This window comes from Sciurus vulgaris (assembly GCF_902686455.1).
Source record: "Sciurus vulgaris genome assembly, chromosome: 7".
Lineage (NCBI taxonomy): Eukaryota > Metazoa > Chordata > Mammalia > Rodentia > Sciuridae > Sciurus > Sciurus vulgaris.
This window is the reverse complement of record NC_136467.1, coordinates 76081776-76094802: the sequence shown is the minus strand read 5'-3', so window position 1 is coordinate 76094802 and position 13027 is coordinate 76081776. Positions and strand designations below refer to the sequence as shown.

The following is a 13027-nucleotide window of genomic DNA, read 5'->3' as shown; positions in this document are numbered from 1 at the left end:
GGCAAGTGATAATGACTTAGGATGACAGCACAGTATTGAAGAGAAGTTAATGGATTTGAGTTATGCTCTGGACATATAATCTATAGGACCTAGTGATGGGTTTGTACAGTCAGTTCTCATTATTTATAGGAGTTATATTTTATGAAGTCATCATCAGCATTGGATTAGTGAATGTGAAACTGTTGCTCCTAGGGAAAAATACAGGTTTAGGTTCCTGTAAACCTCTAGTCACATTTTTGTCAACGAATCAATATATAAACTTTAGTATGTTTTTCATTTTAAAGACATTTCTATACTGTAGTTTGGATCTTAAATATCCCCTAAAGGCCCATGTGTTAAAGACTTGGTCCTCAGCCTGGCACTACTGGGAGGTAGAGGAACCCTTACGAGATGGGGCCTATTGGGAAATCTTTAGGACACTGAGGACATGAACTTGAAGGGGACTGTGGGATGCTGGTTTCCTCCTCTTTTTCTCTTTAGCTTCCTGGCTATTAGAAGGGTGGTTTTGCTCTGCCATGCACTTCCACCATGATATGCTGGCCTAGCTAAAAGCAATGGGGCAAACCAATCATGGACTGAAACCTCCATAAATGTGAGCCATAATAAATCCTCTCTGTAAGATGATACAGTAACAGAAAGCTAACACATTTAATTCACATTGTTGATTAATTAATGATCATTAAACTCATGGCCAATAGCACTATAATTCATGTCTGAATGAAGCTTATCTATCACATATATTTTCTCCATAATGCCATATTGTAGCCTTCTTAGAACACTAAGTAGCACTTGAGCACTGTGCTTGGGGGCCATTATAAACAGCAAAATCATCAACAGAAAGCATAAAATTGTGAAAAATATGGCACCAAATAGATTGCACTTGTTTGCAGTATGAGAGCTGACAGTAGAATGCTGCCTTGTTCAACCTCAGCTGGGAATGTGCATGTTGGGGGACACGACTCTTTGGCATCTCTGTACCTATCTACCAGTGACTGTAAAAGCACTTCAAGTATTGAATAGAGGGTTACAAATAAATTTTAGAGAGTAGGAGAATTCATACATCTATGAATAAGGAGGATTTACTATAAAGTAAGAGAAAGGGAGGCATCCAAAATCATGTCCATGTTTTCTAGTATAAATACCTGGATGGGTGCTTTTTTCTGAGACAGGAAGAAAAAGATGATTTGGGGAGAAGAAGATACTAACAATTTAATTTGGTATAATGTAAAGTTTTTAATGACATTGAGACATTTGAGTGGGCATGGAGAATAGACTGATTAAATGGGTCTGGAAGAAGACAGGTGTGGATTGAAATAAATTTGAGAGTCCTTATCACATAAAAAGTAATATCATAAGATTAGAAGAGATTGTTGAAAAGAGTGATTTTGTAAAAACTTTATATATTTTTAATGTCATTTGATTCCATACCCATTAAAGAGTACTCTCTTCTGGACAGGATAACTAGAAACCCCAGAACAAATATAAAGAGATATACATCATAACAGATGCAGTCTTTTTCAATAAGTAGAAGTTAGCTTCTTTAAGAAATCACATGAGTAAGTCTGATTTGAGGTTAGTACTCTAGAACTTTGTGAAGAATTAAATTGCACATGCTAGGGTAAACATAACTTTAATCAAAGAGTGTAGATTAGAATATTTGGATGCCAATAATTTAAGCATAGGTGGTTGAAGCTTCAGTGATAGTTTCTGGTGAGACTTTAGAGATTTGCAGTGTGAGAATTTTGAGCCTGGAAAGGAACTAATATAATCTCTAACAGATTGATCGTTTGACCAAATGGGTTATCTAGGTTCCAGATCCAGTGTGTCAACTTTCTGTCTCTATAACAAAATACATTAGATAATCAACTTATAAAGAGAGAGGGTTTAGCTTGGCTCATAGTTATGGAGTTTGCAGTCCATGATAGGTTGGTCCTTTTGCTTTTGCTTCTGTAGCTAAGCAGCAAATCATAGCAAAACACACGCGGAGTAGAGCTGCTCACTTCATGGCCACAAAGCAGAAAAGAGAGAATGAAGAGAGAAGGGCTGGGGTCCCACAGTCCCCTTCAAGGGCATGCCCTCAATGATTTAAGGACCTCCTACTAGGCCACACATCTTCAAGATTCTACCACCAATAACACCAAGCTAGAGACCAAGCTTCTGGGGGACAGTTAACATCCAAACTATAGTACCCATGTTTTAAATGAAAGGTCAGTCTGTCAGAATCTGAGGTGGAAGAGGGTTTCTATAATTAGGAAATACTATTTAAACAGAACCTATGATGGCAATCTAGGTCAAATGGCTGAGACACTAATTTAATTCTTCTTGATTCTTTTTCTTCCCTTTATCCTTTCTTTAAGGCAGAAGGGTTGTAATTCCTAACATTCATATTAGTATGGCAAAACTTTTGTAGGCTGAAGAGTATAACTCGCTTGCTAAAATACTGGAAGATAATAGCTTAATTCTGATCCTAAATCTCTTCTTTGCCCTATTTATTCAAATATTTAAAAGAGAACAAACCAAAAAATTATAAATGCAATTCACTGGACAATTTGGGACTATTTAACTTCATACAAGAAAGAAATTGGTTTCAATGAAGAAGAGTACCTGATATATCCTGGGTCTACAGAGACTATGGATTTTATCTTTATTTCTTTAGAAAAAAAGTCAAATCACATTTGTTTCAGGCCATGGGAAAAGGACAAAAGGCATTTGGATACTTTGATGTGACTGCCAAGAAAACTGATAAATATGAGAAACCACATAGCTTATTGCTATAAGGTAAAATTGCTTTAGAAAAAAACAGTTATGTCCTTTCTTCAGACTGCTGTGAAAAATGCATATTTAAAAACCTCATTAGCAGATACCTAATTTCATTTCTTTAGAAAGCAAGTAACTACACACTGTAGGATACCAGCTATTAATCACCATCAAACTGTTAGGAAAAGTGCCAAACATCCTCTTTTAAGACTGCAGCAACTAAATTTATAGACTTCAGACATTCAGAATCATTGCATTTGAGACTGGGTTAAGGAAACAATGTTTCATGTCCCCCATTAGAGAAAGATGAAGGAACCATTCAGGTAAATAGAGCTGATTTTCATTTCATTCTTGTTTCTCTATGTTAGCTGTAGCTATTAATTCCTCTTATTAAAAATCTTAGGCTGAGGGTAGTTTTAATTTGCCAGAGGTGTCTAGAAAGTAACTGGCAGTGACAGGATTAGAAGACAAGATGCCAGATCTCTAATTTTCAAATTATGAGTCTTCAGAACAATGAAATAATTGAAAAGTCTTTTGATTAACTAGGACAAAGGTAAGCACTTGAAATTGTTAGACATTTCAGTAGTTTCTGATAATTTTTTCCTCTTATTTTAACTTTACTTACAAATATTAACAGTTTATTATGTATCTTAATTCAGGTTGTTATTTCCAAATGTTAATATTTTTGCCATTTGTACTCAGATTGCTATAACAAAATACCATAGACTGGGTAGCTTAAATGGTAAAGATTTATTTCTCATGGTTTGGAGGTTTGGGGGGATCTAAGTGTAAAATGTTGGTTTAGGCGTCTGGTGAAGGCCCTTTACCTGGTTTGCCTACAGCTTCCTTTCTGTTGCTGTTTGGTCTTTTCATCTCCTTATAAGACACTAATCCCATTTTGGGGACTCTATCTTCCTGACTTCATCTTAAACTTAAGGCCCCATCTCTAAATACCATTACTTGGGGGATTAGGACTTCGATATATAAATTTGGGGGCAGGGGATATATAAACAAGTATTTGGCCCATAGCACATGACACATGCAGTAAAGCATACTTTTATAACAAGGACATTTTCTTATAATAAAATTATCAAAATTGAGATATCAATACTGATACAATACCATTATGTAGTTTACAGACCTTTTAGATAATTTTTGCCAGTTGCTCCACTAATGTCCTTTCTAGTAAAATAATTATTTTTCCTGAAATGCAGTCCACTCCAGGATCACACTCTGCATTTAGTTGTCATGTATCTAGCTTCCATTAATCTCAAACAGTTCCTCCATCTTTCTTTTTCATATGTCCTTTTCACTGTTAAACAGCATAGGCCATTTATTTTGTAGAATAACTTTCAAATTATATTTATCAAATGCCTTTTTTTTTTTTTTTTTTTTTTTTTTTTTTTTTTGCGGTGCTGGGGATTGAACCCAGGGCCTTGTACTTGTGAGACAAGCACTTTACCAACTGAGCTATATCCCCAGCCCTCAAATACCTTCTTATGATTACCTTTAGAGTTTTTTTGGGGGATAAGACTATCACAGAAATGATGTGTCCTCAATGCAGCTTATTATGATGTACATGGCATCTGTTAATCCTATTTCTATTGATTTAACTTTGATTTCTTGATTAAGGTAGTGCCTGCTAGGTTTCTCTGAAGTTACCAATTTATTGTAATTAACAAGTATCTTGTGGTGAGATAGTTTGAGGCTAGCTAAATATTCTCTTTATCATTTTGCTTTTATCCACTAGCCTTACTGTCCATTGATATTGTCAAATAAGTTCCTACTATACCATCATTCCCTAGTATCTCAATATTCCCTATACATTTATTCATTGTTATTCTACTCTGGAGAGTTCCCCCATCCCCCCAGCTCATGGGCTAATGGGGTTATTTTATTGTATGGGTTAGAATTCATTACTATTATTTTGATGCTTGAACTGTTTATTCCCCACCCCACCCCATTAGTCTCTGAACTGAACTTTTTAGCATAGCAAGTTTTTTAGGTTTATTTTATATTTTTGGTGCTTCAACCCTGAATCATACATTTCTTCAAGGATTTCTTGTTCCTTTCTTTTTTTCTTTCTTTTTTCCTCCAGAATGATATTTAGAAACCAGAATCTAGGCACTAGGTGTACATATTGCTCCTGCAGTAACCCTGCTTCTAGACCCTTTCAGGAGAGAGACAGGGAATATATCATGTGTTTATATATACACATCTATCTATATATCTGTATAACAGTGAGTTACATATTATTGATTGATACCTACGATTACACTTCAGCACCACAGGGCTTTCCAACCTTCCCATACTTAGAATGGTTATGAATCTAGCTTCCATTATCCTCGATATTTATTTGCTCAGTCCTAGAATACATAATAGTTTCAGAATTTCTAATATATACTTGTGAAAAATAGACCTACTAACTGAAGTTCAGTATTCGTATGTAGTGTTTTTTGCTTTTTGTTTTAAAGCATGTAGTAAAAATGCTGTTTTAGATTACTTGAGTTAATTCTCTTTTTCTTTCTTCAGTATAATTACATTATTCATTTGAAATAATGACAGGTATTTTTGGTTTATGTTTCTACTTAATTTAGGATTCTGTCATTCATGTTGGTTTGGCTTCTTGTTATTGCAATTACTTATAAGTTTTGGAATATGGAATTATACGTATTTCAATTACAAGTTAAGTTAGAACTGCAACTATAAAAGGAGAGTGTGGGGAAGAATTAATGGATAGCTAGTTTACTTGGATAGGTAAGGTTTATGTGGTCTAATTGATGAATACTAGATATGTGGAAGAGCTTGCTGGATAATGTGTCTGAAATACACTGTATTTTACTTTCTTTTTTTATACTTAAACATTTTATCTTTTTTACACCTAAATGTTTTATGTCAGTACATTAGAAATCTGTCTTCTTTAAAGCTGCATGGTGTTCCATTATATGGCAGTACCATATATACTAGTCTTTGTTGGTGGACATTTGGGTGTTTTCAGTTTTTTGCTATTACAAAACAAAGTTTTAATAATTATCTTTGTACATACACTGTTAGGCACCTGTATGATTATATCAGATAACTTTTAAATTGAAAATGAAATTAGTAAATTGTTTTGGGAAAGGGCGGCAGATTAGCAGCAATATTAAAAAAACTCTATATGTGAATAAGGTGGGATTTGACTTTTTAGTTCGAAATATAAAACAATACATTTAAAATATTTTTTCATTAGATTAATTAGTACTATAATTCACAGAAAAATTGTCTTGTTTTCTATGTTTTACTTCAGTCCTGTGACACCTATTAACACTAACTGCAGATTTAAATCTACTGGTTGGTATGAAGAAAAGGAAATGAAAACACCTTCATTATTGCCTTAGGACAAAGTCAACTTTTTATTGTTTGCTATTCACCACAGTCTATAAAGATTAACCCTAGCAGGATGTGTAAATGTTAATGTATACATACTTTGGGTGTGTTTTAGTAATAAATCAAATGTATCATGAATCTTTGAGTTACTTATCCATATTAAGATCGGAAGTCTTTTTACATTTTTTAGTATTATCTAGAATAAATTATTGTAGCCATCAAATACTTATTTTACAGATTTTTTAGACCTATTTATTTCTTTTGCTGGATTTATGTTTCATTACCTCTTTGTACAAATGTTATGGGTTCAGGATCATGGGAGGTAAAAGTCATATGTCTTATATGGTGGATATTTTTGTCCCCAAATTGACCACATTATTGATTTTTATACCTAGCTCCTCAAAATCTCTTGAGTTAAATATATTAAACTTTGCAGATGATAAGACATTTGTAAACAAAATTAATAAAATTTCTTAAACTCACAAGTAATTTGTGCTGCCTTCATTTTTTACAGTGCCTTGGTAAATTAGCCCAGGATTATATGCCTTCTAGTAGTTCTCATCAGATCAAGAGTTGGAAGAATGAGGCCTACTTTTGACCAAAAATAGGTCAGAAAGAATTGGTTTCAGTCAGTTGATAGTGAATTTAGGTGGGGAGGCAGCAGTGGAATCTCTCTGCATTCAACATGGAGCTTCAGGACTTCTTCAGGTAACAAAGGTTACACATGAATTTTATTCCAATGATAAGACTCAATCAAATAGTTCAAGTGGGAAATTAAGTAGGGAAAGACTATATCTAAAAAGCTTTTTCCATCATACATGACTCTCTAGCAAAGCCATTTGTTTTTTCCTCTTTTCCCATTTTTTAATTGGTGTATTATAGTTGTACATAATGATGGGGTTTGTTGTTGCATATTCATACAGGCACACAATATTAACAGTTTGGCCAATGTCACTCCCTAGTACTTCTTCCCCCTCTCCCCACTTTTTACCCCCTGTTCCTGGTCCCTTTCCTCTACTGATCTCCCTTTGATTTTCATGAGATCCCTGCCTCTACCTTTCTTTTTTCCTTTTTCCTCTCTTAGCTTCCACATGAAAGAAAATATATGACCCTTGACCTTCTGAGTTTGATTTATTTCATTTAATATAATGGTCTCTAGTTCCGTTCCTTGTCCTGCAAATGATATAATTTCATTTTGCTTTATGGCTTTATACACTTAATTGTGTATTTATACCACATTTTCTTTATCCATTCATCCATTAATGGAATCTAGATTGGTTCTGTAGTTTGGCTATTGTGAATTCTGCTGCTGTAAACATAGGTGTGCATTTATCCCTGCAGTATGATGATTATAGTTCTTTAAGATAAATACCAAGGAATTGCATAGCTGGGTCATATGGTGGTTCCATGCCTAGGTTTTTGAGGAACCTCCGTATGATTTTCACAGTGGTTGTATTAATTTGTAGTCCCATCCACAGTGTAATTCATTTGCCAGTTTATTAATTGGGTTATTTGAATTTTTGGTGTTTTTTGAGTTCTTTATATGTTCTAGATGAGAATCCTGTCAGAAGAGTAGCTAGTGAAGATTTTCTCCCATTCTGTAGTTTCTTTCTTCACATTACTAATTATTTCCTCTGCTGTACAGCAGCTTTTTAATTTGATACCATTTTGTTTATTAACTCTAAGCATTATTTCCTGAGCTTTAGGGGTCCTTTTGAGAAAGTCATCTGTACTTATGTACTAGAGTTTGACCCTTAGTTTTCTTGAGTTGCATAGTTTCTGGTCTAATTCCAAGGTCTCTGATCCATTTTGAATTGATTTTTTTGCAGGGTAAGAGATAAGGTCTAGTTTTATTCTTCTAATTGTGGATAACCAGTTTTCCCAGCACTATTTGTTAAAAAGGCTATCTTTTCTCCAATGTATATTTTTGGCACCTTTGTCCAGGATCAGATGACTGTTATCTGTGTGGGTTTGTCTCTGTGTCTTCTATTCTGTACCATTGGTCCATGTGTCATTTTTTATGCCACTACCATGTAGTTTTGTTACTATAGCACTGTAGTATAATTTAAAGTCAGGTGTTCTGATGCCTCCAGCATGACTTTTTGTCTTAGCATTAAATTTGATAATTTTTTTTAAACAAAAGGGGCTCATTAAGGTATTTTTTGACTTCCAAAAAAAAAAAAAAAAATGCCTGGATAAACAACCTTTAGGTTTTATTTCTAATTTTTATAGTATATTAGGCAGTAGTATATTTAGAATCAATTGTTTTTTAATAATAAAACAAAAGGACAGATGATTTACTAGTTTTTACTGAAATATATATTGTTCCTGTTACTTTTTTTACAACTTTAGTTAGTAAAGCTAAGTAATTGTAAGTCCGTATTCTTAATAAATAAGCAGGATTTAACTTAATACTTACTAATTCCCCTTCTTGAAATTTTGTGTAGTAAGATTTTCACTTATTCTTCCATATACCTCATAAGTCTTTATACTTTTTTGTTGTTGTTACTCTTGAGTTTTTGGACTCCTTCTGTAACTTATTTCAAACTATCGTATGTATAATTATGTAATATTGCTATAATTCTGAGGTTCTGCAGTGAAATTGGAGCTTTCTAGTAGTAAGCATTCTGGTACACCTTGGCTTCTCTCATATCTGATTTAGAGAAGGTGCCAGAAAAAGATACCTAAACCTTCCTGACTCTGAAAGAAAATAGCTTCTAAACATCCAACAGATAGATTATGTACGACCAAAAGAGATGAAGAAAAGGTGGTTAATCCTCACAAGTACTCTGCTGGCTTGTTACACTGAACGAAAAAGTTATCAGATTGTCTCCTGATTTGTTTCATAACCCTTCTTATGTGAAACCGGAAAAGTGGGGAAGAAGAGATAAGAAAGACTAGTGACTGGGAGAAAAAGGACCACAATAACCTTTATTCATCCAGGTCTTGTGGTTATGTGAGTAGCAATTTGATCCTTAAGTGAACCATATTCTGACAGGACAGAGGCCAACTCTGTTTTCTGGACAGCCAAAAAAAGCCACTAACACCATGAAGGTTTCTATCACTAAGGGGTGGAGATAAAATGGCATTGCCATAGCTGGTGATTAAGGAAAGGGTAATAGCCACTATATTGTAACTTATTAAGTTTCAGCTGAAAGAACCTTCTGTTAGAGATAAATGGATACAGGAGGAGGTGGAGTGTGGGGCTATTTGTACAAATGATACCTCAGTAGTTCCTTTAGGGTGCCATTCTGAAGACAGTATTTTAGAAGGGTACTAAAAGTAATAGTACAGTAAAAGCAATTTCCTATATGTCCCATAGCCTGTATGATTTATATCTGTACTATCATGTGATTCTGATTAGTGGTAATTATATGTTTCATTTATATTTCATAACTTATCACCATTTAAGATGGTTTCTTGGGTTGGACCCTGTGGCACTTTGGTTTAATGTTTTTTCTCCTACAACTTTTCTAATTTGCAAAAACACTCTTAGAAATTATTCTTTATAGTCCATTTAAGATGTCAAAGTATATAGGACATCTGAAAATTTGTTTAAAAAGCATCAAAGGGCTGGGGTTATACCTCAGTGGTGGGGTGGTTGCCTACCATGGACAAGGCTCTGTGGTTCTCCCCACAGCACCATAAACAAAAAGCCAAATCTTTAAAGGCCCAATCTTCAGACACTTGGAAAATACAGATTTTTTCAGTAGAGCAATCCTTTGGATTCTTCTGCTCCAAACTTCTGCAAGTTTGTGGTTCACTAACAGGCTGTCCTATGTATTACTTTTCAGCATATAGATTAACATTGTGGTGTGATTGTTGAATTTGGCAAATAAAAAAAGATCGATCCGTAACTAAGAAGAATATCTTTTGTTCTGTGGCTTAGGTCCAAATTTACTCTTAATCATTTTCTTGGGGTATAGACTGCTACAGGAATATATAGACACAGTATCAATTTGATACTTGTTCACACAGGTATGAACTTTTTTGTTCCCCTCAGAACTTAGGTAATCATTTTTGCATTATTTAAATATGGAAAATTGAGTTTGCAGCATTGACATTTTTAATGTGTTAGCCCAAAATACAGAAGCACGTTCTGATTACCATAAAATAGAGCTGTCTTACCACAATGGTATTATGGCCCTCATTGAGGTTTATTGTGTGTTACATTTAGAACCATTTTGATAAAGCACTTTTTGGGGGATATTGATACTTATTATGAAATATTGCTTTATTTTTATTTTCAGGAAATAAATGAACCGATGTACAGTACAGAAAATATGAGCCAGATTGGCCAATCCACCTGAGCAAAAATAAGGATAGTTAGAGCATGGCATAATCAATGTACACTCGGGTAGTAAACTTTTTGTATATACAGATATGGGTTACTGTTGTTGAGATTAGTAAATTATTCAGATTTCTTATAGAATTATATAGATTTGTCTTAAATTTTGTGAGACTGTGTATATAAATATTTATTGTCTATTCTATAAGCAGTTAATTTACAAATAATGTTTGACCTGATCATTAATCCAAGTTAAATTCCATTCTGTTGTAGCCTTTCTCATTTTTTGCACTTAGAGTGTAACTTGAAAAAATTATGGCTATTAAAAATATGACCTGATCAATAAAAGAGTGAACTTGATGAATATGGTTAACGTGGCAGAGGATTTTTCTATAGGTAATCTCTTTTAGCATTCTGTTTCCTGATATCTTATTACTTAAGATTCTTAGAGGGCTGGGGATATAGCTCGTTGGTAGAGTGCTTGCCTCACAAGCACAAGGCCCTGGGTTTCAAATTCTTAGAAACTTCTAGAGCTTTGACTAGAGTTGATGGTCATAAACCTAGTTGTCATCACATAGAAATTAATAATGATAGACCTCTTGTCTTAGCCTTTACTACCCCATTTTTTGGAAACAGAGCCTGGTAGGTGATGCTTGAGGCCCTGGGTAAGGATTGGATACCTCCTGGGGAAGGGAGGACTGAGGAAAGAAAGGAAGTAAAAAAAAAAAAAAAAGAAAGAAAGAAAAAATTAATAAAAAATAGAATTTTAGGTCTGGGGGTTGTGGCTCAGTGGTGGAGCACTTGCCTGGCACACGTGAGGCCCTGGATTCGATCCTCAGCACCACATAAAAATAAAGTTATTGTGTCCTACAACTGAACATTATAAAAAAAATAAAAATAGACTTTTAAATTTTAAAAACAAATTGTTATTATTTTTGGTACGGGAGATTGAACCCAGGGCACTTACCACTGAGTCATATTCCCAGCCCTTTTTAAATTTTATTTAGAGACAGGGTCTTGCTGAATTACTTAGGCCTCACTGTTTCTGAAACTGGCTTTGAACTCACAGTCCTCCTGCCTCAGCCTTCTGAGCCACTGTGATTACAGGTGTTCACCACCGTGCCCAGCCTAAAAATTATTTTTTATGGTATTGAGTATTCAACCCCAGGGGTCCTCTACATAGCACCGAGCTACATGCCAGCTCTTTTAATTTTTATTTTCATAAAGGGTCTTGCTAAATTGCCTGGGCTGGCCTGAAACTTGGAGTCCTCCTGCCTCAGCTTCTTTAGCTGGGATTACAATTACAGCAGTGCTTGTGAAATTTTAATTTTTAAAATGGGAATGTACCATTGGTGTGCTTCTTTGAATAAATCTAAAATTAGTTGGAAATTATTTTAAAAAGTGTACTAAATTATATCAGTGGACTTCACAGTATTACTATCCTGTGTGATAGGAATCTTATTAAAACAATGTTTTAAAGTTTTCTACCTTACCACCCTTTCATCTCCCACTTTTCTTTTCAAAGAGAAACTGGTAGTCTGGGTAGATTCAAGGCATCTTTAAGTGAAAACGTCTTGGGGAGCCCCAAGGAACTGATGAAGTTAAGTGTGCCATCGTTAGTATATGCTGTTCAGAACAACATGGCTTTCCTAGCTCTTAGCAATCTGGATGCAGCAGTATACCAGGTAAGTGGCATTAATGATAATTAAAAGGTCTGAATCTTAAAAAATACTTCTAGAGTAGGAAGGTTTTAATTAATTCTTCACCATGTATGAAATATTTTTTCTTAATAGTTCTGTTAATGGCATCAGAAATAATATTTTTGTGTCAGAGGCTAATATTAGCTGAATTTATTAATAATTGTTTTGTTTCCAGGTGACTTACCAGTTGAAGATTCCCTGTACTGCTTTATGTACTGTTTTAATGTTAAACCGGACACTCAGCAAATTACAGTGGATCTCAGTTTTTATGCTATGTGGTGGAGTCACACTTGTACAGTGGAAACCAGCCCAAGCTACAAAAGTTGTGGTAAGAAATAAAATGCGTACCGTAACTAAAATGGGAAGCTTCCTATCTTATATACTCAGATATCACATTGATGAATGCAATATGATTACATTTCTTTGCTTTTAAATAAATATTGCCTTATTGAGACTTTTCCCCCCTTAGCATTATACTATTATTAAGGATATTAATGCTTATTATCTTTTTATTCTTAGAGGAAAGTATTTTAGTGCATTTTATAGTCAGAAGGTAGCTTATAAAATCTTTATTTTGTGGATGACAAAGTATATTTCCAAAGAGGTGAAGTAACAGTCTGAAGATAGGGTTAGTAGCTAACTTCTGATTAAAATTGTGCCAGCTTCCACATGGTGAATATGTTAAGAACTTGTGAACCTGTTTAGACCATATATACTAGTCAAGATTTTCCCCGTTCAGTTTGCATTCTTTCTTTCATCCTTTGGCACATATTCTGTCAATGACAGGATTACAGTGTGCACCACAGTGCCCAGCCCTTTTCACTGACGATGAATATAGGGCAAAAAAAAAAAAAAAAAAAAAAAGCCCTTTAAGAAGTTTATAAGAGTGAATATTAAGTTACATACCTGATTTTAA

At 34.3% G+C, this 13027-nt stretch overlaps 2 protein-coding genes across 4 annotated transcripts in view; one reads left to right on the top strand and one right to left on the bottom strand.

The window, feature by feature from the left end:
- The window catches only part of RARS2 (arginyl-tRNA synthetase 2, mitochondrial), a gene marked incomplete at its 3' end in the record, with an annotated part of 92533 nt that overhangs the window by 6977 nt on the left and 72529 nt on the right, over window positions 1-13027 (bottom strand). The window lies entirely within an intron of this gene.
- SLC35A1 (solute carrier family 35 member A1) overlaps window positions 1-13027 on the top strand; it is a gene marked incomplete at its 3' end in the record, with an annotated part of 29268 nt that overhangs the window by 7441 nt on the left and 8800 nt on the right. For all 3 annotated transcript variants that reach the window (XM_079146997.1, XM_079146996.1, XM_079146998.1), the window contains exons 3-4: window positions 11937-12096; window positions 12287-12439. In XM_079146997.1, the coding sequence (XP_079003123.1) occupies window positions 11937-12096; window positions 12287-12439 (313 nt within the window). The remainder of the gene's footprint in view (window positions 1-11936; window positions 12097-12286; window positions 12440-13027) is intronic.